The sequence below is a fragment of the Motacilla alba genome, chromosome 4A (assembly GCF_015832195.1).
Source record: "Motacilla alba alba isolate MOTALB_02 chromosome 4A, Motacilla_alba_V1.0_pri, whole genome shotgun sequence".
Lineage (NCBI taxonomy): Eukaryota > Metazoa > Chordata > Aves > Passeriformes > Motacillidae > Motacilla > Motacilla alba.
In genome coordinates this window covers 16744773-16771704 of record NC_052045.1, presented here as the reverse complement: position 1 = coordinate 16771704, position 26932 = coordinate 16744773, and the positions used below count along the sequence as shown (strand labels likewise).

Sequence of the window (26932 nt, the reverse complement as noted above, 5' to 3'; positions counted from 1 at the left end):
GGAAGTTAAGAAAAATTTCCTTAATTTTGCAGTGTCCAAGGCCCCCACTTGGGAATGGCCAGTGCAATGTCAACAAGACGCAGCACAGGACCTGCATTTTGTTTTAAGTTGGATAAAGGACTCCATCTCTGGAGCACAGCCAAAGAGGCTCAGGAATTATGGAAACGGGGTTGGTTGCAATGGAAAAGAAAACCACAAGTGGCTTCTGAACACACCAGGTCGGGTAGAGAGCAGGGACATTCCCGCCTGGGTGACAGCCCAGCAGACCTGTCACAGGAGCTGTGGCCCTGGCCATCCCTGCCCAGAACCTTGGATGCTTCTCCCAGCCCCAGGGAATCAGTTTGTTTGTACTTGGAAAATGCATGCTTTAGCATCTCTGCTATTTATAACTTCCATGTGCAGAAGATATTCATAATTAAAATTGTTATTATGGCTTGCAATGCGCTGCATTCCACGATGTATTTAGGTTATATGTACATATATAGATATATATCAAATACTTTTCATCTCCCAGCAGCATCTTGGATGGAAGCAACGATAGCTAATGAGAAGGCCAGGGAATATTATATTGGAGAAAACACAGAGAACTGGGGATTGTGCTGGTTTTATTGCAGTTAAATTATGGGAACTGACACCTTTTTGTTTCTGCAGTCATATTCCAGTTAAGTTCAGTTTTTATTTTAATAGTCAAATAAATCGGAGCAGTGGGAAGGTCATGCAGAGAAACAGTTCTCTAAAAGCCTCAGCAGGAAGATATCACCAAGGCTTTGTTCTTCCTGCCACCTATTCTTTCTCCTCCATCACTGCCTGGTAAGAGCCTCTTTTCATCCTGAAGGTCAGAGAGATAAGGGGCATCTGTGCTGATAACTTAACTACCTCCAGCCAGGTCAAAACCAAGTAACTCTCACGTGTCCTGGAGAACTGGAGGGCTGAGCAGGTACGGATAGCCCAAAGTGCTTGAGTGCTGATGACTCTGTTAGTGCTAAGGCAAAAAATAAACAAACTTAGCCTCATTTTTACTTGCCCTATTTCCAGAAGATTGTCTTTGATTTTTTTCTGCATAGCCAGTCAGGCTGGGATTTGATCTTCAAAGGTCTTTTCTTAACCCAAGCCATTCTAAGAGTCCATAAAGTTCTCATTGCTAAAGGTATCATATCTGCATTACACTTGGAGATACTGCTGGGCTCAAGAAAGTGCCTGTTCCTCTCTGAGTAACCATTCCCAAAGCTTAGGAATCAAACTCAGTTCTCTCTTCTGGCTTCAGGGTGCTCAGTCTGTCAGTCCAGGCCACCTACTGCAGGTGGATGGGAACCCTGGATTCTCTGCTGGACACAGCCAGGCTGATTCCCTGCCACAAACTTGCCCTGGAAGGAAGGAGCACTGCAGAATTCACCACATCTTGGTCTGACCTTGCCTCCTCCAGCTGAGCTGCTGCAGGTGTACTTCAAAGGGGAAGGACAAACCACGGGCAGAGCCCAAAACCCATCCAGTGAGTCACGGTGTCCTGCTGAGGATGGAGCAGAACACTGTGAAACTGGGCTGGAACAGCCTGTGGGGCTTGCAAGGGGCTCTGGAGGTACCAGGCTTCACCTCCCCAAACCCCCTCAGAATTCCCTCATCTGCTCAGAACCAAAGGCAAGGCTGCTGCTCCTCATGTCCCCTCCCTGCTCCTGGCAGGAACACGACTCTGTGCAAGTATTCAGGCACCAAATGCCTCAGTGTTCTGCTCTTTTATGACTGCCCATAAACTGCCTTTCCTCAGCAGAGGAGTGGGGCTGGATTATGTGTTTTACTGAGCCTGTAAAGGTCACAGCACCAGAGGGAGCAGCAGGTGCCCAACACCTCTGGAAGGCAGCCTGCTTACACAGTCACTTAAATGCAGTGCCTGAGCTTAGCTGCCAAAAATTGAGTAATTGCTCAAAAATTAAAAAATCTTGTGTCCTGACCATTTAAATACATCCTTGAGCCAAAGGGAAGGGACAGATTATAAATGTATGAGATTGCTTGAGTCTGTAAGTGAACCTTGAGCTGTGCAGATAGCACTGACTCAGGAGAGAATACTGTTTTCACCTCCAAAAAGCAGGGGTTGTAGCTGAATGGCTACAGGGAACAGGACCAGCAAACAGAAACAGGTTATCAATCACATCCCCATTTAATTAGGAGTAGTTATGTGTATCCTCTTTCACCTATATGATCAGCATCAACTTATTTGCAAGACTGCAGCGTGTTGCAAAAGGAAATCTCTGAAGCACTGGCGTCTAAAAAGTCATATTTCAGAGAATTCTTAGTAATATAGCTGTTTCCACTGTTCAGTACCAGGGGAAAGCTCTTCCCAGATAAATCCCCTTTAGTATTTCACTGCTTTTTCCTCAGTAATATTCTCCAGTTATCTTTCACTTTTTCTCTTTTCTCCTGCCTTTCTAACAAGAGTCCCCTCGATGCAGAAGCACAAGATAATGCTAATTGAGCTTGTCAGGCCTAAATAAAAGATGGGATAATGCAGGGGCTGCAGCCTATGTGGTTCCATCTGGATACTTCAACTTCTATCATGCAGCAAGAGCAAACCTTGCTGTGCTGCTCACACGTAATGGGCAGAGAGTTATTGACCTGTCAGGCAGGGCACTGGGGTGTCAACCACACCAGAAATCCCCAGAGCCCAGCCCTGAAAATTCCAAAAATAAATGCCAGCAAACTCCCTGGAATATCTGAAATCAGCCAGGGCTCATCTACAGACTGCAAGCTCATCTTTTTTTTACTTAGGTGTAACTTTTCTGCCCTGAATAAGCCCCAAGATGGTTTGGCCCCGGTGGTTCTCAGGGACACATAAACTCCTGTGGTTTCAAAGATTAAAAGCAACAGAAAGGCTGAACCTCCTGATTCTGCTGCCAGTACTCACAGGAGAGGCAGGACTGGATCCTAGGATGGAGCACGAGCTCTGTCTGGTCTAAGAACAGAAGATGCAGCATGTGAAGCTGGAGCACATCGAGTGCCTCTATTTAGAGGCTCTGCAAACACCACATGAATATTAACAATGTGATTCAAGTCCATGGGTTACATGTAATTAGGCCAAAGCCAGCAAAAAGACAAACAGTTCTACACCTTCAAATGAATCCTTTAGCTTGCTAACAAAAAGCAATTAAGCTGCCTGCCAGTCTGGAGCGAGGCTCCAGGGCTAATTTCACACACACAGGCTGTATGGGAGCATCCCAGCACACCATTGCTGCATATTTCCCTTCACTTTCCAATAAAAATCTGCTGGGAGTCCCCCCACATCCAGCCACAAGGTCCAGAGAGAGCACTCAGCCTTGGGAATCAATCCCATTGCTCCAGAGGTGGGCTACAGCTCCTCGGGAGGGAACAGGAGTGGGGGTCCAGCATTTCTTCCCACGGATTGCACTCCATGGGAAATGGAACAGAAATCATGGAGTCATGGAATGGGTTGGGAGGGACCTTAAAGCTCATTCCATTCCAACTCTCTGCCAGAGGGACACCTTCCACTGTCCCAGGCTGCTCCAAGCCTTGTCCAGCCTGGCCTGGGACACTTCAGGGGCAGCCCCAGCTGCTCTGGGCACCCTGTGCCAGGGCCTGCCCACCCTCCCAGGGGAGAATTCCTTCCTTATGCCTGATCTAAACCCACGCTCCTTTAGCTCAAGGCCATTCCCCCTTGTCCTGTCTGCCTGTCCAAGTGTCACTGGAGGCACTGACTAAGCGTGGGCGAATTTCCCATTTCAATCCATTATTGCTGATCCACAGATGAGCTTGAGGAGCGCGGTAATTGAGACCTGGGTAATTACAGCTGTGCTGCAGAATAAAGCAAAGGTGTGAGCGTGTCACCTGCACCTCAAACGCTTCTGCATGTGGGCAGTGACCAGCAGATGTGTGTGTTGGTCAGCAGGAGGCTCTGAGGGCCACAAAACTGAGGGACAAAGAGGGGTATTTCACTCAGCTGGCAAACCAAGGAAGAGCCGTTTCATCCTCTTTCCAGAACCTCCTTGTTTCACTGCACCATAAAAAGCTTCAAGAAATATTGATCCCAGCTTGTGCTGGCAAAACAACAAGAGCATAATTTCATTTCCTGCTGTATTACAGAGTTAAAAACCGATGGCTTAATTTCTAAGAAATTCAAATTAATGGCGCTGAAATGGGCCTGGTGAGATGAACACTTTCTGATGCTTTAAAAGAGCTTAGTTCTGAGACCAGATTTAGGAGCTGGCCTTACCTCTCTAGGGGAACACCCACCACCCCAAAATCTGCCACATGCAGGGACTGGGCAGCTGTTGTATTTCAAACTAAGTTTATTGATTCATAAAATTCCTCCTTAGCAAAGCCACCAGGTAATAACTGCACAGGTTGTGCAAGCAGAGGAACATTTTCTGACAGTCCTGAGGGTCACAAATCACAGTGGGGAAGAGAATTTCTGCTGGTGTTGTGAATTAAACTGGGTAGCAATTACTGCCATGGTGCTGAGGGAGTTCAGCTGCTGCAGAAAAGTGGAGGAATCTGTGTGCTTTGCAAAAGAAGAAAAGTTTGAAACTGCCACCTGGGGGAAATCCAAAGTTATCTTGGAAACAATGTAATAGGGAGCTGAAAAATCTTTATGTTTCTCTCTGCCTTAATTTTTAAGCTCTCTAGTCTGCAAACATTGAGAAAATTCCATATCTAATATCCCTATACTTACAGTCAAACTTTTATTTATTTTTAGCTGCACATGCCATTTCTGTTTAGTGTACAGCTTTTGTTTGGCCATGCAAAATATTTATTTTCTTCATTCTCGTCCTTAACTACTTGTGTTAATCCACTCCATTTAATTTCATCCTCTAAAACTGCATCCTGAGGTTGGTACCCATTGCCCTGATTCCTGCAACCCAAACACTGGCAACTAATTTCCAATTTAGACATACACTACTCTCAGAGACACACTTAAATTTATTTTTTTTTTAAAGACTGCAGCCTTTTGCAGGAACAGCTGTCTGAGATGAGCTAGCTTGAAATAACAGATAAACCAACCAACAGGAGAATACAAAATACAATATACAGAACAATTTTGTAACTTCATGCTCGCTGCTGAAGTCATTATTCCAACATCACACACGGACACTGCATCACACACTCGAGGCTGCAACACCTTCACACATGGGACACAGAGGGAATTTTTCTCAGGCTCACTGTGGTGTAAGCAATCCCTGAGGTATTACGCATCTTTGTACTTTTATCCTAGAACATCTGAGGCTGTGAGGGCTCACATCTCTCTTCAATGTGCCAGTGGGTGCAGAGCTGTTGTGCACCATTTTTCACCCTAGCTCACCTGCAGCTCTGCCCAACATCTCACAGCCTGTGGTTTCCATCCTGCACAGCCCTTGCTTGCTGTTCTTCCACTGATATTGCTCCTGCTGCTGCAGAGTCACAACTCTTGGTGCAGTTCCAGTGAGTAATTCTTGCCTGACTCCCCAGAATAATCACAGGTGTGGCCACAAGGAACAGGCTGTCAGAAAATACACCTTAAATCCCTGCAAGTGTACCTGCCCCAGAGGGCACCCCCAGGGCCAAAATGCACCTGCACCCTCGGGAACATCAACTATCCCCCTTATTAAAAAAAAAAAAAGCATCTGGCAGGAGGATTGTATGACTTGATGAGAAACAGCCCATCACACAAAGTGTCCTCATCACCCACTCAGTTACTTTCTGCCACTTACAAATGATGCAGCCACCTGGCCACTCTCACATCGTTCCCTTGTCCTTCCTCTTGTGATTGTGACAAATTCCTCTTCCCATCCTCCGATGGTATTTCTGTCATGTCTGGAAGGTATTGAGATGAGGGAGCTGGCAGTGCATAACATCCCACTGCATCCTGTGCTGCTTGTATAAAACATTCTGATCTTCCCATATTGAAACACACGGGAGGTATGGAAATTTGGGGGATTGCATTTGGATTTTGTTTGCTTTCTTGGTGAAAGATGGTGTCTGCCATAACCAAACTATGGTTTGGCAAAGGAGAAAAATGGGCTGTCTGAAAAATAATCGATACTGAAACCGCTTCAGGGCACTCCTGGAAGTAGGTATTTATTGAAGTCTGAAACAACTGAGGAAAAAGCCAACAAAATTATGGCAGAAAAGTTCTTTCTTCTCTGAGTCAAGAACTACTTGAAGCAGAGGTTTTACTCTTTGCTTGCCTTGCTCTGCCTTGCACAGACACAGGTCCTTTCATGCTGTGTCCCTGCAGTGCCTAATTAAGCACCAAGCCCTGATCCCCAGACTGGGGAGACACAAGGAAGGGGCAAGGAGGAGCAGCCCAGATTCTCCTTTCTCAAACCTCACAGCAGAAACTCACGTGTAAGTACAGGAGAAAAGCTGACCTGAAGAATAACTGCTACAAATGCATTAGGTGTATTTGTCCCTGCAGGAGAGGAGGGAGAAAGCCTGTTTGCATTGCAGCAGTGCCTGGGGCTCATTAACAAACGGGATTAATGAGGATGTCCTCAGCACTCCACGGCAGGGGAGTCAGCAGGCAGAGATGCACTCTCATCTCATCCCCACGTCTGTTTTATTGCTCTGCAGTGATGTTTGTGGCACTGGACTTCCTGCTGATGCAGAAGAAGACCTCCACCCCACCCCAAGGACTCCTTTCCCCTCCCTCCCCCAGAATGCTGTCATTCCATGTGTACCCACTGCAATATAAATACCAGGAGGAGGAAATGCCCAGTCTAGCACCCAGCCTCCTGTCATTCAGCAGGGGGTGAACCTGATTACAAGAGGTTAATTAATGCCCCACATTTGTAAAGCTCAACGTTTATTAACGACTTGTTTTCTTCGGGGCAGAGATTAATTGATGTTTGCCCTGAGAAGACACACGAAGGAAATTTGTCCCTGAGAGGAAGCATGCAGGATTGCAGCTTGCAGACCCCAGCTGCAAGCAGAGATGGGAACTGCACAGCAGAGATGGGAAGTGCCTGCCTCTTGCCTTCCCAGGAAATGTCACTGCTCTCGGTATCACCTGCAGCCAGACACTTTCAGTGACAACAAAGTCTCCTGTAGCATTTCCAGTGTCATTTTCCCAAGCAGGGGCTCATGCTGCTTGCTGAACTCCATGCTTTGCCTCACTTATCTGGAGAGTTCAGTCTTCCAGCCCTGGGTCTGTCAAGGGCAGAGTTTCTGATGGGGCCAGTCCCCAGTGCCAGCTGCTCCAGACACAAAACCACTAACACAGCAGCCCTCTCTGGACCCTTCTCTTCAGTTAATTGTTATGATGGGTCCCTCTAATTCATGTGGGATTGTGTGTAATGTGTCATTGCATCACTCGAATTATTCAGGGGAAAGAATGATGAGTGGTTTGTGGCCCAGTGAATAGCAAATACTGCTATTCTTGTGCCACTCTTAGGCTTGGGCTTTGTCTTAGTGACAAGCCTGTTCGATGACAATAAAGGGAATTGGAGAAAATGGCCAAGGAGAGAATCTTTGTTTTCTGTCCCTCATTCCAGTCTCCCTGGAATGTGAGGAGTAGCAGTGAACAAAGAGAAAGCACTTGAAGCATTGAAACAGACTGATAAATGCCTTTGTGATAAACTGCTTTTCTGCTCATCTGGAAGGTCAGTGGTCCAGTTTTTCTCATACTTTTTACCACGATGAAGATCAGATGTCCAAAAGAATCAGCAATTTGACCAAGTGAATTTAGGAGCCACTTGAATCAGCAGATAATCAACAACAATTGTGGAACCTGTTCAAGAAAACAACTCAATACTCCCCTCTGTGCTTTAGCCAGGAAAGGAACTCACCCACACACATCCCCGGAGACTTGTCCAGGAATTTGGAAATGGAAATAGCAGGAGAACTGCTTCTGGTTCTGTTTTTGCTCTGGTTTATCTTCTAGAATAAAACAAGAGTCACCCAAAACATAGGGGGAAGCTTCTACTCTCTCTGTACTGAGTGACCAGCCAGGGACACAAACAGCTCCCCCCACTCCTGTTTTGTTCCCAGATGCTGCAGCAGTTCAGCACCTCACTGTCCCCAAACTGCCATGTTCGTGGTCAGAATGGAGAACAAGTGCCCACTGGTTTATCTGAAGTACTGTGCACACAAGACTTTGCTTCCTTCCATACTGTTCCTAACCTAAAGAGCCTTAAAATGCAGAGCCACCCTGCTTTAGCTTTCAGTCTGTTGACAAATTTAATCATCAAGGTACAGATTGGCTTTTGGGTACACAGAATGAGATTACAGTGAAGAAAACAGTTCTGAACATTCAAATGAAAGTTCAGTTTGATAAGGGCTCTACAGCCCCGAGCTGCCTCAGCTCAGATCCATCCTGCACTGGGATTACTCAGGAATCTCACATGCTTATACAGCCAGGAGAGTCTGGTATTACAGATGGACATGATCTAATTTCAAGTGGGAAGACTGTGGAAAAAGAAATTGCAGGACTGGGCTCCTGACACGCATGGTTTCACATGAGAAAGCAGAAATAGGATAAAAAAATATACCACAACACCCATCCCCCAGGTTATAACCAAACATCAGGAAGCAGTGGGAAGGTTTCCCTTTATACACCCAAGGTGGTCAGCAAGGTTACTCCACAGGAGGAGACAGGGGCAGATCACAGCCCATGAGCCTTTTCCAGCTAAGAAGCTTTACAAACAGAGCAAAACCTCCTCCACAGGCATGATTCAGACTGGTGAGCAGAAATCCCAACTACCTGCTGGCAGAAACTGAGGGCAGCAGTCTCCAGCAGCCCAGAAGGGACCCACCTGCTGCAAGTCAGAGCAGTGAGGCACACAGGGAGAATTACCAGCAAAAAGAGAAGGGGTAACTCACAGCAATGAGCTGGTAGGAGTTGTTCATCATGGCTATGAGCATGTTCAGCAGCACGACGAGGGAGATGACGTTGTAGGTCCCAAACATCGTGGCCCCAACAAACTCTGTGAACTCGTGTCTGGCTTTCACGTTGGTCACGTAGAGATTCAGCAGCCCAAACACAGACCAGAAGAGTGACTGGAGGGTCTCAAAAAGTCTGCAAAGAAAACAGATTTTTAGCTGGCTACCTGATGCTGGGGGATGGAAAATTATCTTCAGGTAGGGAACACACAGATATTGGGAGACACCAGAGAGCAGGCACTGAGCACAGCCTTTTATCCCTCCCTGGGGACAGCCTGTGCTGAGCCACAGTGACCCACCAGCCAGTGCATGTGAGAGCTGCCCCATCAACAGCATTTGCTGTCTGTCCAAGAGCCCAGTCCACATCCTTGTGAGATGCAGCAAGCACAACTTCCCCAAGGAACCCAAGGCTCTCTTTCCCACTCTGCACATTGCACAGAACAGCCACAATATATTCCATTTAATTAAAATTGCCATGCTGCGATGCTGCTGCTATCTATAAACTCTCCTGTTTAATCAGTGCCTGCATCATTAACATGTCTGCAGGATAAATGCTCAGAGAACCCATCCCCAAGTGCAGCGTGTCTGCAGCAGTTAACAGTGCACAACAACAAGGCACCACGAGGTGGGAGATGGCAGAAATCACAGCCACTTGCACCTTCTGCTCTAATTTGCAGTGCTCTGTTTGCAGTGCACCTGCCCAAAACTCTGCTCTGTTTGGAATACACCTGCCCAAAATGCTGCTGTGTTTGCAGTGCACCTGCCCAAAATGCTGCTGTGTTTGCAGTGCACCTGCCCAAAACTCTGCTGTGTTTGCAGTGCACCTGCCCAAAACTCTGCTGTGTTTGCAGTGCACCTGCCCAAAACTCTGCTCTGTTTGGAATACACCTGCCCAAAATGCTGCTGTGTTTGGAGTGCACCTGCCCAAAACACTGCTCTGTATGGAATACACCTGCTCAAAATGCTGCTGTGTTTGCAGTGCACCTGCCCAAAATGCTGCTGTGTTTGCAGTGCACCTGCCCAAAATGCTGCTCTGTTTGCAGTGCACCTGCCCAAAATGCTGCTCTAAGTGGGGCAGAGTCACTGGCAAAACCCTGCAACCACTGCTCAGTAATGACTCAGATGAAAGAGAGTCATCACATTAATTCAGCTCAAGAGTTTCTCCTCTTTTGAAGGCTTCCTTCCATAGATGAACCAGACCCGACCCCACTGAGCTGATGAGATCATCCCAGGTCTCTCTGCTTCCAGTGACCTTTCGCAGTCACGTCAGATGCGTAATCAGCAATCTAAGTAATTGCTCTGTTTGGGCATCTTTGTTTTGGCTTTCCAAAACACAGCATTTATATCATCCAAAAATGACATTTATATGCCTGTTTAAGAGTTCCCATTTTGGCCTGAGGTTGGCAGATGTTTTCAAATGTGACTACTAGACACATCCATATAAATAATTCAGATGCTTTACTTGACATACCAGGAATCTGGTCTCCCATCATCTCCAGGCATTTGTTCACATGTGTCCGCCATGCCTTATATGAGGATTCTGTTTATACTTTGTGGATGTATCTTATGTTTTTCACTGGCCAAAATCATAAAGATGCTTTAAAGCAAAAAACCTTTCTCCCAAAGCTCTGGCTGTTTGTTAGGCTTATTAAATAACCAAGGTAGTAAAATACAGATTAACCAAAGAATGCCAAGCATTTCTTTAGTAGAAGTGGTGGAGTGCTAGCTGGCTTTTAGAATATTTATTATATATTTACTATTAACAGTAGAACTACTACTTGGGCTGTAGGTACAAGAGAGACAGGGGTTGTAATCATTGAACTGAAATCAGTTCTAGAAGTGATCAGTGCATTGCTCTAGATGCACAATATTACCCAGGTGTGTAATCTGGGCCCAGACTAAAGCAAACATTCACATTTGGGCATGTAGTGCTCCTGACAAAGACACCAAGTGGTTCCTGCAGCTCTGCAGAGCAGTGACAATGCTGTGAGGTGCTGTGTCCTCAGTGTTTAATGACAGGACAGGTCCACAGCCTCTTTTCACAGTCCATGTTTCAGGGGCGCTCACACTACTTTGGAGAAGCAGCTATAAAGAAACAGAATTTTGGAAATGCTGATTGAGAGGCTCTCATGTCCTGCTGAGTCTATTTTGAATCCTAATAAAATAGAAGAATTCTCAAAGCTCCACCACTCTCCATGGTGGCTTGGAAAGAGCAAGTGCCCCCTCTGCCACAGGAACCTGTGCCCAGGGGAATGGCAGTGTCACCCTCCAGAGAGAAGGACACAGCAGGCAGGGAGATGTGACTTCCTCCAGCCCTTCCTCCTCTTCCTCACTCTCCTCTCCCTCCTTCAGTTGCCAGCACCACAGCTGTAAACATATTTTCCAATCATCTGCCTAAGCAGCAGGCACTCTGCTTTCTGAGGGATGGCAAGGCCAAAGCAGAAAACCTTAAATTATTCATTATTTCCCCTCGTTGCTGTCACAAAGGAATATTACTTTTCCATGATCTGTGTGTGCAATGCACAAAATTTCCTCGCCAAGAAAATGTTAAACCCACCCTTTGAGAGTAATAGGAGATAATGTGCCGGTAAATAGGTGTCACACTTGACACAAGCTGCACACACACCAGGGGCGTCCTCCTTGCTCCCCTTGCAGAATTAGAGCTCATTGTGTGAGCCCAGCAATGCTGGTGGGAATCAAAGTGCACCGATTCAGAGCTTTGCAGATTTACTCCTTCATAAGGAATGAGCCATGAGCAAAGTCAGGGTCCCCAGCTCCGGCTGGACTGGCTCCAGCCTCCTTCGCTTCTCCCCCAGAACAATATTTGGATCTGCAGCTGCTCCTTCCCAGCCACTGCCCCATGCTGTGCATCTGCTCCCCAGCCAAATGTCAGCTTGTGCTGGGGGTGTTAATAAAGACCATTTAAACTTTTAAGAACATGTTAAATAAATTTCTTAAGCGAGCCTCAAACAAAAAGTACCTGCAGAGTGTTCTGTCCCCTGCCAGGAGACCTCACTCCTAATGGATCCCCTCCCACTGGGATTTTGTTTTACACAAACCTCTGCCACAAAGGCTGAGCCCCCTCAATTTCCTTTCTGTGCTACATTCCCTTGGCAGGGGGTTTAAATGAATGTTAGGGGGGCAGAAATTGTGGTTTGTATTTAAGCTGATCGACACACTTTCTGCTAAGTGTTTCTTGTATAATTTTTAGCTCCCAAGACATTACACCTTCTTCCAGACTTCAGGATGGTTGGTTGGTTGCTTTGTTGGTTTTTTTTTCCTGCTGGCCCAATGTTCTTTTTCTTCAGTCAAATCCTGCTGTTGCTTTCTCCACTTACCTGACACGATGAAATCTAAAAAAAACAGTGAGCAGTGGTGGCAGGCCCAAACCAGAACTGAACACGTCTGTTCACCACAGCTCCAGAAAAAGGCAGGGTTTGGTACTGCATTTTGTAGGCTTGACCCTTCCTGAGGTAGAATTTACCCCTTAACACACACTGTGCTTGCCAAACTTTCCTCCCTCTGGCTGTTGCATCAATATGGACGCAGATCAAGGAACAAATTTGTTATTTAATTCCTTTGCCAGGGCAGCACGACACATTTCTGGGGCATATGAGGCAACTGAAAGAGAAAAAGGTCTGAAATCTTTAATTCTGTTTCTCATTAGCGCAGTGCAGGTCCCTTCACTTTCCTCAGACACAGATAGGTTTCATGAGAAAATTAATCAAGCCCATGGTGTTCCTGCTCTGCAGTGGGAAATGACACATGTCTAGTCTTCCAGGTCATGCTGCTCTTGAAGGATGGGCTCTATCCCATGGAAATTCTATATTTCTTTTAGGAGAGAGCCCACAGGACAAAGCTGGAACCTCTCCTCTCCCAATCAAGTCATGTGGCCTCAGCCATCATCTGTTTTTGATAACAGTGCAAATACATCCCAAATCCTTTCTTAACCCCAAGCCTTCAGCTGACAGAGGGAGGAGAATAATTGGGCATCATGACAAGTTTTATTTAATTTAGCATAAAGTGGTGGACAACAGTTTTGTTTTGCTTGTTTGCAGGGCGTGGGCCTTTTTCTAGACCGAGCTTTATTTATTTCTCCTGCCATTGTGCGTTAAGTACTGTGCAAGCAGCAAGAACAATCGGGTGGGGGCTGATTATTATAATTATTTCTACTATTAGTAATTAAAACAAATACATCAGCAAGACAATTCATGTCATTTTTCAGCATGTGCTCTCTCTTTCAGCTCTGCCAGCTGTCCTCACAGCAATTTCCATGCCAGCATCTCAGTAAAGTACCAGCATTCCCAGCAAAAAAAAAGGTTCTGCTGGGATTTTAGTCTGCAAGGAAATCAGAGAAGCCTGCAACATCATGTATCCATAAAAATGGTCTAGGTGAGATTGTTGTTGTTGCTGCAGGCACATTATTTATTAATGCCTGTTTTTAACAGGTTTATCTCTTATTTTCTTCATTTTATTCAGGTTTCCCTCCTTTCTTCAGTAATTAGGCAGAACAATGACTGTGGCAAAAGGACACTTCCTTTCTCAAATCTACTGAAATTGTGCATAGTCACAATAAGATTGAAGTTGCAGGATCATGCAGGGAAACTCCTTGGTCCAGAACTAAAAGGTCTCCCAGTGCCAGACCTCAGTGAGAGTCTTTGTGACAGCAGAGCTCAGCACAATGTCTGCCCCACTTAACTCCCACCTTTCCTGCAGAGCCAACCACCTCACCTGGCATCTGCAAATGAATAAATAAAGGCTCTGTCAGTGCAGTGACAGGCAGCAGGCAAAGGCAAGGGAGGCAGGGGACAGGGGAAGCAGCCTCAGAAGCAGAAAGAGAGGATGTCTTACGTGGAGAAGGCATTGTTCTGTTTCTCACATCGGATCCCCTTGCAGTTGTTGGGTTCCTCCGAGGCACTGGTCTCATAATAAAAATAAAGCTGGTTCAGTCCATTGGCAAAAGCCAGAAGCACCAGGCAGTAGATAAAAAGGAATTTGAGGATGTCTAGCAGCATGCGTCCCAGAGAGATCTGCAGGGGTCCCAGGTGTGAGTTGGCTGTAAACAGGGAGATGAGCCGCAGGGAACTCAGGATGTTGGATATTGCAAAGAGGGCTTCTGCAATCAGGGTCGGGTGCCACATCTCCCACTCCTCCCGCGGGCGAGAGCCGTTGTACTGCGAGGAAGGAAGGAAAGAAGAACAAGGGTATAAAAGTGAGATGAGGTGTAATGACTCTGAGGTAACTGCAAAGGTCACACCCACTGATCCAACCCTTCACAGGTAAATCCTAACCAGGTATTGTGGCACAAAAAGGGCTTTTAAGTATCGTTGCAAGGAGCCCCTGACGCTGGGAATAATGTGCTCTGCCTCCATGATTCAGAAGGCTGAATAATTGCGTTATTAAAACTATACTATATTACATACCAGTACTATCTTAAAACTATACTAAAGAGATACTATACTGTACTAAAGATACTAAAGAAAAACCCGTGACTGGCTGAGACAGCCAGGACACAGCTTTGAGTGACTGGCTAATCACTCAAAACAACTTTCACCCATGTCCAATTAATCAAATCACTTTCAGTAAACAATCTCCACAACACATTCCACATGTGCAAAAACAGGAGCAGCGAATAGAGATAAGAATTGTTTTCTCTTCTTTGAGGTTCTCACTGCCTTCTCCAGGAAAAATCCTTGGGAAACTTGTGCCTGCTGCTCTCTGTGAAGAGAGCTTTGGCCACGTTTAACCCTTTACATCCCAGCTGCTGTCAGACTCACAGTGAGGATTCAGGACTGAGGCTGACTTGATGAGGGCAGAGATGAAGGTTTAATGATGTTTTTTTATGAATTCTGCCTACTACATTATGACCCCCCTGATGGTGAGAGATGTGGAACAGGTTTTCTTTAGAAGCTTTGGGTATGTTGGCTGTTCTTAGCCTAAACTGAAAAATTAGGATTTTTAAAAATTCGTTTCACTTTCGAGTTCACAGTCTGTGGGTTCCTTATGTCCATGGCTTCATACACAACCTCCTTCTCTTTCAACATCTAAAGGGGTTCAGATTTTAGCATGTTCCAGATGTAAATTTCCAATTACTTTTGTTCTTCTTCCTCCTAAATATGACCACACATTATGAACTCTGCACATTCCAGGAACAATGGGAAGGAGGGAGAAGGAAGGGAAGGAGGGAGAAGGAAGGGAAGAAGAAAAGCAGTGAATTATTGGATGCTTTCCTTCCCATGTAATCTCAAAAAAAAAAAAAAAAAAAGCAGGCAGCCCAGAACCAAAAGGCTTTTTTCGTATTAATTTTCTTATTAGTTAATTTGTCATGGCAATTTTAGGAGAGTTGCTAAAGCAGAGGTCTTAATTACAGCTGAAACACTGGGTACAGTTGAGTGCATCAATTACAACATTAACTGGGTTTGTAATGTAGCTGTAAAAGCAGAAGCATTTTCTGAGCAAAGTGCGGCCAGATGCGAGCAGGTAGCACAAAAGATTGGTTCTGTAAAATGTAACTGCTCTGGTTCTGTGAAATGTAAAATGTAACTGCTCTGGCTTAACGACAGTGGCACAGAGAATGGAGTCAAAGACATTTAACATCAAGGAATAACTGTCCTTTTAACATTTGTCTCCACTCATTTAGCATGCAAAAAAAGGCAGAACTGCACTCAGGATAACACAGCTAAAACCATAACCAGTGTGTTTAGGGCTCCTAAAATAATTCTGGTACCTTTGAAAAGGAAATGGTACCAATACCACACTGACAGACGAGATTGCAGAGACTTTCTATTTAAATCTGAAGGCCCAATACACAAGCTCCCAGTTTTTTCAAGGGCTCAGCAAAAAGCAGGTTGGTATTTCAAACTATCCCTCTGTATGAAGGAGATGAGACATGATACAAAGGCATTTCAGCATGACCTCGGATTGCTTCTGACATTTCCAAACTGTTCTTTATTACATGAACATCATGGCCTGAGCCTGTTAACTTCATTTGAAGATGGCTCTTAAAATGCCTATGAACACGCAGAGAGGGGAACTTTTTGTGGATATCCAGCGAAGGGGGTGGGTGGGTGGGTGGGACTGGGAAGCAGATTTCCTTCTGGACAGCAGATTTGCTCAGTTATTCCCAATTCTCTTCTGTAGGCTGTCTGGACACAGCAGCCCAGGGCTCTCTGCTAAGGTTTACCACCAGTTGCACATAAATGTATGGGGAAAATACCTTTTTAAAGGTACCCATATTTTTTAAAGGTATTTAATATTTTTTAAATATTGCTTTAAAAAGAGGTGTGGGACCCTCTCATGTGCAATATTTAAAGCAATAAATAAATAAAGCAATATTTAGGTCATTAAGGTCATATTTTCGGTCCTTTATAAACTGATGGTGTCTCCTCGCTCGGCAAATGGAATCTTCAGAGCAGCCTGGCATCACAGGTAACAGAAAACAGCAGATTTCAGAGTTATCTAATGAAGCTGGGTATCTGGGAAGGCTGGAGTAGTTTGGTTTGGTGTCTGTTCAAAAGATGAAACACAGCAGAGATGTATACAGAACAGTACAAATAAATTACACCATGCTGTCACATTTACCCTTCCTCATTACATGATAATTCAATGCAGCAAATGAAAACTGATTAAGAAAGTATTTCTACCCTATAATTAGCCTGACGATTCGACTGGTATCAGACAATATTAGAGCCAGGTCTTGGAACCAGTCAAATCAAGGGAAAAAAAAAAAAGTCTTCACGTAAAAACAAGGATGGAAAGCATTTAGTGTCAGTACGCAATTTATTTTTTCTGCTATTTGGCAGAAAGTTAAATGTCCATGTAATCCTTTGAAGTTCTAAGAAGTGTTAGAATATGGTATATTGGCATATATCCCAGCCTCTTCCAGCTCAGGGCTGTTCTATAAATAACAAATCATGTTGCAAAATGTTTTGAAGCCATTATCAACGTTATAAACCTTCACACTGCAGAGCCCACTGCAGCCCCCGAGTGACACAGGGCAGAGGGAACTTCTGTGACCACATGTTTCATAAGATTTTCTGCACCTCTCAGAATTGTCTGACACTGGCCCTCAACAGGAGCGGACCTGAGATGGGCCAGGTTTAACCCAAGAGGGTTTGACCTGGGCTCAAACAGATCTGTTCCAGCCAACCCTCCTTTGTGTGCTTTTGTGGTTGACCTGCACGTCTGTGTGGCTCTTACAGGGAGCACAACCAGAGCTGCACCTCCTCTGGACCTGTGCTCTGCCCCTGAGCTTCCATCCCAGTGTGTGCACAAACCCGTGCAGCATGCACAGCTCCTCTAGGAATTTGTGTGAGGAAGAACTAGATTGGTAACATTTTAAGTTTTGTCCGTGCATTTTACCATTTCCAGCCTTTTTTTTTTTTTTTTTGTATTGCTTGTAGTTTAAAGACCAACCTTTCAAGTCTGTAATTTCCTCCCTGGTTCTGAATGTTGGGAGAATAAAAGATATAATCTGTTCCTGCTTTGATGCTGTTACAGAGCTGCCTCTTCAGGGAGCAGCAACCAGCTTAAAAGCTTTTCCCTTTGAAAATCTGACTCACCACGACTGCAGCCTTCAGGATTTAACAAAGGCCCGTAGCAGGGCTGTTTGCATGTTGGAGTCAATGGGCTTGGTGAAATTTTCCCCTCTCTCCCCCTCTGCCTGCTGGGCAGGACTAAACAAGGTTGCTCTGGGGAAGGGCTTGTCCTGATTACTGGGAGCTGGGTTGCCAGAAATGGAGACCTTGCAAAGCTGGGAAGAGCAGGAGTAGCCAAGGAGCAGATCCCAGTTACTTGATTTACACCTGAGTAATTTCACTGACTGCAGTGAAGCTGCTGCTGATTCATACCAAGGGAAGAAGTAGGCCAAGCACGAAGCTCCAGCTGAAGCCAAACAGAGCTGTTGCATAAGGAATTTTACTTTTGTGTCTTGTCTTTGAAAAAGGGAGACAGAAGGAAAGTGCTTCAGGCCATCCCCTGGCTTCAAACCCTGTGCATATGCTAATTTGGAGCATCAGAAGTTTATAAATGTGGAAGGTGCTTTTGAGGATGAGCTCTGATGTCGGCTCTCACCACAAATGGAACATGACAGGGAAGAACCTACAGGGTGTTAAAGCCCCAGCTTGCTCCTTTGTCATTTCCCTGCCCACAGGTTACACATTGAAGAGTGAGTTGACCCCTTTATATCAGATTATCAGAGAGAAGCCTCCTAATAACAGTCTTGTTCTTCTCAGTAGACCTGCCACAAACTTTTGGTTTCTAATCTCCAGATCTGTAGGACTACAGATTATAAAGCTTGGCTCTAGAAGTTTTCAGGTAACCCTGTTCTTGTTTTCTTTCTACCATTTTATTTAAAAGCCATGTTTTCACTATGCATTGTTGAAGGAGGTCCAGTGCCAGCACAGAAAACAAAGTGTCTTGGCAACTGAGTAGCTACAAAAGGCACAGAAAGGGGAGAATTTTCTCCCCAGTGCACAATCAATCTATTTAACTTTTAATCAAAGTGTCGGAATGAGCAGGATGTTCATTCTCCAAACAAAATAGCTTTCCAGGTGAATTTTCAAAACTGGACTGCTTGAAAAGCTCCTATTTTCTTTGCTTTGTGATTTTGATTTGAACAGTTTGTACCCTGTGTACCACAGCTCTCACCAGCACATTACAAATTCCCTTTCCCAGGTTACTGTACCTTGACATAGGCAACGATTTTAAGGGAGATAGTTGCAAGATAGAGGGAGTTCATTGCAAAATCCATCAGATTCCACCAGTCATGCACATACTCATTGAATCCACCATCCCACATTTCCTTGATTTCTCCCCAGATGAAACCTGTAGAAAGAAAGGGAGTTCACTGCCATGACAAGGCATTATTTGCCATTAAAACCCTGTGTATATACATATGATGTAACAGCAGACAATTTGAAATTAACAGCTTGGAAAAAATGCCTCATCCCTCCTGCCATCTACAAAGTACAATGCTGCTGATTATGAGACATTTTACAAGTCTGTGGGGAATGCAGGCTGGAGAGAGCTGAAAAAGTCCTTGGTTTCCTAGCCAGGGCTCCAGATATGCACATGAGGAGACTGCCTGAAACACATGTTATTTATAACCAGGACGAGTGAATTGGCTCAGCTGAAATTTGTTCTACGTGAACAAACTTTTCAAGCAGCTGTATTTGGTATAGTTCCTAATAGATCGTCTGCTCTCACAGACACTGTGAGCAATTCATTGCTCTGTTGGACAGCACTGATTTTCCCTGACTTTCTCTTGCAGCACCAGAACCAGCTTCTGCACGCCAGCACAGCTCCTCCCTGACCTGGAAATATCACCCCAAAGAAGGAAGCAGCAGATCCATTCTCTGCTCAGCCACTGCACTGATGCATCTTGCTGTAGAAAAAGCCCACAGGGATTATTTGTGAGGAAAGGTAAGACTCAGCAGGAAGCAGGGCACTGCAGCCTGGCAGTGACTCACCTCATGTCAGAGATGGCTGTGGGGTTTGTGAGCTGTTTGTTCCCAAGGATACGGCCAGAGCCCATCATGTCAACCCTGAAATGCCTTCTGGTGATCATTTTTGGCACTTGCTAATGCTCACTATACCTCCTCGCAGCTGAAAGGGTGAAGGGCAGCTTCTGAAATTCATCACCAGACTGCTAAACCCACCTGACACAGTTCTACTTATAAGTAACTTCTATGTCCTTTCTTGTAGAACTGTGTTAAGTATTTCTGAAAGCCTAACTGCCATCAAAAAGCAAATGGCAGCTCCTTCATGCCCTGGATACTTCTGAAAAATGTCTTTAGAGCCCCAGGTATTTTGAATTACCCACTTGACATTATCCTTGAATGAAAACCGGAAATGTGTGAAGAGGAAACAAAACAAAACAAAACAAAGTACAAGGTGCATTACCAGTATAATTACCCAAACTGCTGCCCCTGCCTAACCACAGGATATTGCAGTGGTCACTGATGTGCTGCTTGCAACTCAACTTTAAGGACCTGGATGCCCAATCTGAAGAGCAGCAAAGTTGCAATGAACTGCTGCACGCCCCCAAATATCAATCTGAGCTGCTCAGCTGCCAGCCAGCAGATCAGTGGCCACACAAGCATAATGTCAGGGCCAGCCAGGTAATCCCATTACAGCTGCCTCCACGTCTCTGCACGCACACAAACCCATAAAATAAAATAAATCAATGGAGAGGAGCCTGTTGAAGAACTCATACACCGTATTTACAGTGAGTTATCCTTGCTGGTTACTATAGCTACAGCAATGCTGTGTGTGCCTGCTCTCTCTCCTTCTATAGTGGAAAATATTTTGTAAGTAATAACCTTTAATCTGGTGAAACTGTTCTAATTTCTCTATTTAATAAACAGTCATACAATATCTCTATTTATCTGAAACAAAGGAACTCAAGAACAGACAGCTGTAAAAAAGGTTTTTTGAAAGGATTGTGCTTTTGAAAGGTTTTTTAAAATGGATTATCCTTCTTTCATCTGCAAATCAATTTTATTGAAATGCCTACCATTTCCCTCAATTTTAACCATGAATTTAAAGATAAAGTGAAGATATGACCTAAGCTCAGAAAAGACATTTAAGCCCCTGAGCTTACTCTGAAGGTTCTACCAACACCTGCATTTGAGTGCATAAATCAGCTTCATCAGATAATGAGGCTGGTGGTGGAGCTGTGCAAGGAGCACAGCACCCTGGGTCACCATCCAAAGTGATTTGTGAACACGTCTGCAACTCTCACTTTCCTTCCTCGTTTTCCATCAGCAGTTTTGGGTTTGGCACAGGAACAGCTGGGTTTGTTCAGCACAGAGCCAGCCTGACCCAGAGCCACCACAGAAACAAGCCAGGGGACACCAGGAGAGGGAAGCCAGCAGGTGTGGGGAAGCAGGAGAAAGGTGTGGAAACCTCTGCCCATGAGCAAAGTGCCTGGTGACATTCCCAGCTCCCAGGGGTGCCACATGCTGGTGGCACAGCGAGGGACGTGGGAGCTGAAGCAGGGGAGGGATCAGGATCCTGATGGAGCTCACAGGCTTCCACTGCTGCTGTGCTGGAGCTCACTTTGGATGGGTAAATAGTTCTCTCTCATCAAAAATACACCCATTTGGCTTCTCAGTTCTTCTCCCACCTCATCCCATTGCAGTGCCTCACCTGAACATCCTCAGCACACAGACACCTCCTCCTCCTCTCCCCAGCTCTGGCTGCCCAAGCCAGACTGGAGTAAGAGCCTCACATGTAACTCCAGACAATCAACACTCCTCCTTCTGCTGCTGCTATCAGAGCACTTGATGCTGATGTGGTCAGTGATTATCAGCAGAGAGTGAGCCTTATCTTCCCTCTCCTGCATTCCTGCAGCTCATCTGGGAGGAATAAGCCAGGCTGGGAGCAGGTCAGGGAGCAGGGAGAGCAGAGCCAGGCTCTGGGCACTGCCTGTCCCTGCACCAGGCACAGGACAGAGCCACCAGCAGCAGCAGGGACACTGTGTGTGACCCAGGAGCTCTTCACAACCTGCTCCTCTCACCTGGCAGGGGGAGGCAGGAGGGAGTGCACCGTGCATCTGCTGTGGGGCACTCGGGTCATGTCCAAAGGCACATCAGATGGCACAGAGCAGCAGAGCAGCCCCGGGCCAGCAGGAGCTGCTGTTCCAGAAGGAGCCCAGCTGCTCGGTGCAGCTTCTGCAGCTGGCTGCCAAATCTCTTCACATCCTGGCCCGGGGATGAGACCCCACACAGTTGCTGTGGGTGCAAGTCAGGCCCTGTAGCTCAGCACTCCTGGGTGTGGGATTTATGGGATTTACCTAGAACTCAGGGCAGGATCAGGTGTGGGATTTATGGGATGTACCTAGAACCCAGGGCAGGATCAGGTTTGGGATTTACAGGATCAGGTTCGGAATGTACCTAGAACCCAGAGCAGGATCGGGTGTGGGATTTGCAGGATTGGCTGTGGGATTTACCTAGAACCCAGGGCAGGATCATCCACTCCACGATGGTGGGAGGTGGCCCCTGCATGTGGAGGTCTGTCCTGACGATGTGCTGCGATGCCAGCAGGAGCATGAACAGGAAGGTCAGGTAGGAGCCAGTGTGGCAGATAAACTTGATAAATGGCTTTTTAATGAACAGTCCCAGCCTGCTCTTGGGTGCAATCAGGTACGCCACGGATAGCACGGGGAACAGCAGTCCAATGGTGACACAGGTCAGGAGTTTCACTGCCCAGTGTTTCCTCCTCCATCCTGGAAAGCCGTCGTACCAAAGCGTTGCTAGTAGCTGCTGGCAGTTTGGCTGAGCAACAAACTGGGGAGGAAGAAACAAAGAAAAATTATTAAATTATTACTGATTGGTATTCCACATGCTTCCCCCTCACTTATGTGTTAGAGCCCCCTCAGATTAATTTTGGGGCTAGCTATGGGCTGAAAAAGCATATTTTGGAGATAAAGGAGAAAAAAGGAGGGAAGTTTCACTCTCCTTTTTCTATGTAGGATTTAAGATTCCTTCTCATGGAAGAAATGTTTTTCTACTTGCAGCATCCTTCTGCAGATCAGCCACTCACCACACACACAGCCTCGTGCCAAAGCAGCACCACGAGAATTACTACAAGCTGTTTCTCTCCCCATGTGTTGGAGCACGTTCCTTTTCACAATGTTTCAGGTTCCGACCGCCTGGAACAAGTCACTGTCAGCATCTTAAAGAAGTGACTCAAGGATGAGGCAGGAGGGAAAAGGTGCAAAGCTCTGAGAGTGTGTGTGAGAGGGAGAACTCTCCCGGAGCAGAGCGTGTGGAGTGCTGCGGGTGTGGGCTGGGCTGGCATGAGACAGCCAACAGCAGCGCGAGGTGTGGCCAGGTGACACCTGGTGGGAAGCAGGACAGCACATCTGGAACCCTGCCTGGCTGCTCAGCAAGGGAGCAGCTGTAAAACGCAAGGGATTAAGCAGAGGCCAAAAGGAATCTAAGTGACACCTGACAGCTCACTTTCACTCTGTAAAAAACAGCATTGTGATGGTGACTTAGTGCATCTCACCCACACCACACCACACATGCTCAGGGTGCAGCTCCTTCAGGCTGCTCTCATCCCAAACAGCCTTTGGGATTTCAAACCAAGCCATGGTATTTCTGCTCGGTGCCAGAAGGCTTCATGTTCCTGATTATACCTGCACAGCCCCATGGTTTTCAAGCCTTTCCAGACCCAGAACTAATCAGAGATGTCTGCAAGACCAAGACAACTCTGTTTTTCTTCAAAAAAATCTTTAGCCCACAGCCAAATCTTTTAAATACGCCACAAAAACTGCCCAGTTTTGGGAGGACTTCTAAGCACAGTTCTCAAGAGTGCTCTAAACAAGCAGAGCACTGTGATTGCCATGTTCAAAATTACTAAACCAAGATCAAACAAAAGGAGAAATTAGTTGCTCATTCTAATGAAGTCATTCACTTCTGTAAGTATTTTTAGATTTTGGTAATATATTTTATATGTCCTAGCAGGCTGTTTACTTCAGAATCAGACCATTTTTGGACTGGGTAGCTCAAATCTATGGAATGACCCAAACTGGCACTGAAAATAAGCTCTCCAATGGAACTATCTGGCATTTATGAAGCTGGATTTTGATGTGTTATTACAACAATAAGCTTCTGATTACTTCTGCATTGGCACATAACTGAAGACACTCTGCTCCAGAGGGCTTGGGAAAATAATATCAGAAGAGTGTGTGATTTGGAATCAACCAGCACACGCAGCAGCTGAAAATGGGCCATAGCTCATGGGGTGATGGTCTCCAGAAAAAGCCAAGACCTGCTGCTTGTAGTGATGAGAAAATATTATTATAAAATTCCATATATGGGGACAATGATCATAGAGTCAGAGAATCCCAGAATGGTTTGGGTTGGAAGGGACCTTAAAGCTCATCTTATTTCCAACCCCTGCCATGGGCAGGGACACCTTCCACTGTCCCAGGTTTCTCCAAGCCCTGTCCAACCTGGTCTGGGACACTTGCAGGGATCCAGGGGCAGCCACAGCTGCTCTGGGCAGGTAAGAGAAACAATTCCAAAGAAACTGGAAAACTGCCAAGCAGTGATTGGTGTTTGGCTGTGTTCTAACTCTGATTTCAGAAGGGTCAGTGCTCAGTGTTTAAAACCTGGAAGAAACAGAAAGTTACACTGCTCTGTTTTCTCAGGATCCCGCTCAGGAGCTGTTACTGGATGTGTTCTGCAGTGACTCACAGGGCAAGAGATGCTGCTGCTTCTCTGAGATGAGGCACAACTTTTTCTTTTTTTTTAATTTTTTTTTGAGGGAGAAAATGTTATAAACACATTTTCTCTTTATCACATATGATAGAAGGCTCTGAGGGGAGAATAAAACTGTTTTTCCCTTGAGTCAAAGTCAAAGTCATTTGAGAAATCAAATGACTGTATGTTCCTCTGGTTGCTGTGCAACTTGCAAGCATCTTAAAAGTGCCTCTTCTCTGCCTAATAGCTCATTTCTAAAATCTGCTTTCTCAGTTGTATCTGATGTTAGTTCTTCAAATGGAGACAAATTCACACATCATGAAAGAGCAGCTTTAAAGAGCAGATTGGCAAAAGGGAATGGAAATGGAAAAAGCCATTAAATTTTCCAATCAAGCTGATCCCAACCTCAATGAAAATTGCCCAAGGGAAATTTAAGCACACCACACAAAGAGACTCCCTAATGTCATAAACCACCAAATGCTGTGTTTATTAAAGGTAAGGCCAAGCACTTACCAAAGTTGACTTTTACTAACTTGTATTAGTCCAACTTATTAATCACAGATTTGAAATCAGTAAGCACTGATGCTTTTATCTCCAGTAGTGCGGTTGGCTGAAAAACAAAATTTCCCGTGTGCAGAAACACTGGAATTCTGAATTATAATGAAGAAGCAAACCAAGCCGCTGGTGTGCTGCCTAAAGAATTTATTGGTTTTTTGGTGAGTTTGCTTCTAGGTGCTATTAACTAAACTAAACCCCCAAATTCATTGACCAGACTAAACCATTGAATGCTCAACTTATTAAAGATTGTCTAGGAGTCATAGTGCTAAATCAATTCACACAAAATACAAAGGTATATTCTTTTAGGTGTGAAGTACCCTGAAGCTCTAATAATATTGTGGAACTTTTCCTATCCTCCATAACTTCAAATTTCTCCATAAAGTTAAGGAAATTTCCACTTTGCAAATAGCAGAGCAGAGAACTAGAAAAGCAACTGGACATCTTCAACACCACTTTTACCAAGGCTTTTCCTGAGCAAAAGTTAATTTTCCACGTAAGTAACCCCAAATGTGTTTTTTCACATTTTTGCAAAGCCTTTCATGTGCCACAGCCTGAAACAGTGTGTGTGTGTGTATCAGAGCCTTTTATCATTTCACATGAATGCACCGTGTGTGTGACAGGATTTGGCATCAGTTAAAGTTTCTGCAGAACAAAAAGCAGGAAAAAACCTGCATTTTGTCCCAGTTTTGTGGATGGGCCAGAGTCACAGGCAGATGCACTGCACCAGAAGCTCTGCTAAGAGAACATATGACTATCAAACACTATTTCTCCAACACTTGACAAATATTTTATCCAAGGACTGCTGCATTATAGCAGCCTCCAGTCTCAAACACAAAGACGTCACCCCACAGACAGGATGGAGAATGTTCTGACAGCTGCATCAGTGAAAAGAAATGTCACCAAGAGGTGGCATTTATGCTCAGTTCAGTGCATGCAGGAACTGAACATCTGATGCTGTGCAGGGTTTGGCTGGGCTAGAGTTAATTTTCCTCACAGCAGCTGGGTTTGGTTTTGTGCTGCAAACAGGGCTGATAACCCAGGGATGTTTGAGCTCTCCCTGAGCAGGGATTGCACACAGCCAGGGCCTGTCCTGCTCCTCACCCTCACCAGTGAGGAGCTGGGGGCACAGCCAGGACAGCTGATCCCAGCTGACCCCAGGGACATCCCAGACCTTCTGGCATCACCCTCAGCACACAAAGCTGGGGGAGAGGGAGGAAGGGGGGACATTCTGGGTTTGTCTTCCCAAGTCACTGTTACAGTGATGGAGCCCTGGGGATGGCTGAGCTCCTGCCTGCCCATGGGACATGGTGAATGAATTCCTGGTTTTGCTTTGCCTGCACACATGGCTTTTGCAGCACCTGTTCAAACTGTCTTTATCTCAGCCCACAGATTTTCTCACTTCTCCCTTCCAGTTCTCTCCCCCATCCCACCGGCAGGAGTGGGCGAGTGGCTCCTGGGGCTGAGCTGCTGGCTGGGGTTAAATCACCACAGAAGCCCCGAAGCCTGTGGTTGTACAAAACACTGCCCAGGGTGGTCCCCACCTGCAGATGCATTTCTGGAGGAGCTAATCCCAAAAACAACCTCCTTGTCTGTTACCTGTTGAGCAAAACCTGTCCCTAGCTGAAGACACAGTTCACAGGGAGGTAACATGCAACTCAGAGTCCCTCCTTGTGAGCACAACACCCCTGCGATACCTGTGAGCAAGGTGCTCAGTCTCCTGGCTTTGGAAAATGGGGATAAATATCTTTTCCTTTCCAAGAAATGAGATCAGCTACTCCAGTCATAGTTGGGAAGCACTCTAGAGATTACTGCAGTACAAAGTCTTTCATATTCTCTTCTTCTCTCAGCCTTGCCAGGGTCTTTGTGTAACATTTGGCTTGCAGGTGGATTGTGCTATTAGGGAATTTCATTTTCAATGTTCATCACGCTCATTGCCACCTAATCCTATACCAAGGGGGATATTTTTAAGGGGGAAAAAAGCAATTGCTAGATGGAGTGTCTTTTCTTAATAACTAATCTTTACTGATATTTTTAAGTCACCTAAATTCCACTTCTCGGGAATTAAATGCTTTCTGCATGCTGTCAAACACAGAAATTATGTTCCACCCTCCTCCCCTCATCTATGGGGAAATCCCTGATCTCTCGCAGTCATAAGTAATTTAGGATCAGACACAGATGGGTTGAGATGTGAATGCCTCAGGGAGCAACTGAAATAGCTCCCTGATAGACATCACAGGGGCTGAGCACAGCATCCCTCTGCCTTTATTCTGATTATCGTGGCTGCTGCCAACAGCCTCTTG

The 26932-nt window shown here is 45.6% G+C and overlaps 1 protein-coding gene across 2 annotated transcripts in view; it reads right to left on the bottom strand.

Moving 5' to 3' along the window:
• TRPC5 (transient receptor potential cation channel subfamily C member 5) overlaps positions 1–26932 on the bottom strand; it is a 97785-nt gene that overhangs the window by 16584 nt on the left and 54269 nt on the right. For both annotated transcript variants that reach the window (XM_038122967.1, XM_038122966.1), the window contains 4 exons: positions 21815–22151; positions 18548–18687; positions 13714–14036; positions 8803–8998 (listed from right to left, as the gene is read on the bottom strand). In XM_038122967.1, the coding sequence (XP_037978895.1) occupies positions 8803–8998; positions 13714–14036; positions 18548–18687; positions 21815–22151 (996 nt within the window). The remainder of the gene's footprint in view (positions 1–8802; positions 8999–13713; positions 14037–18547; positions 18688–21814; positions 22152–26932) is intronic.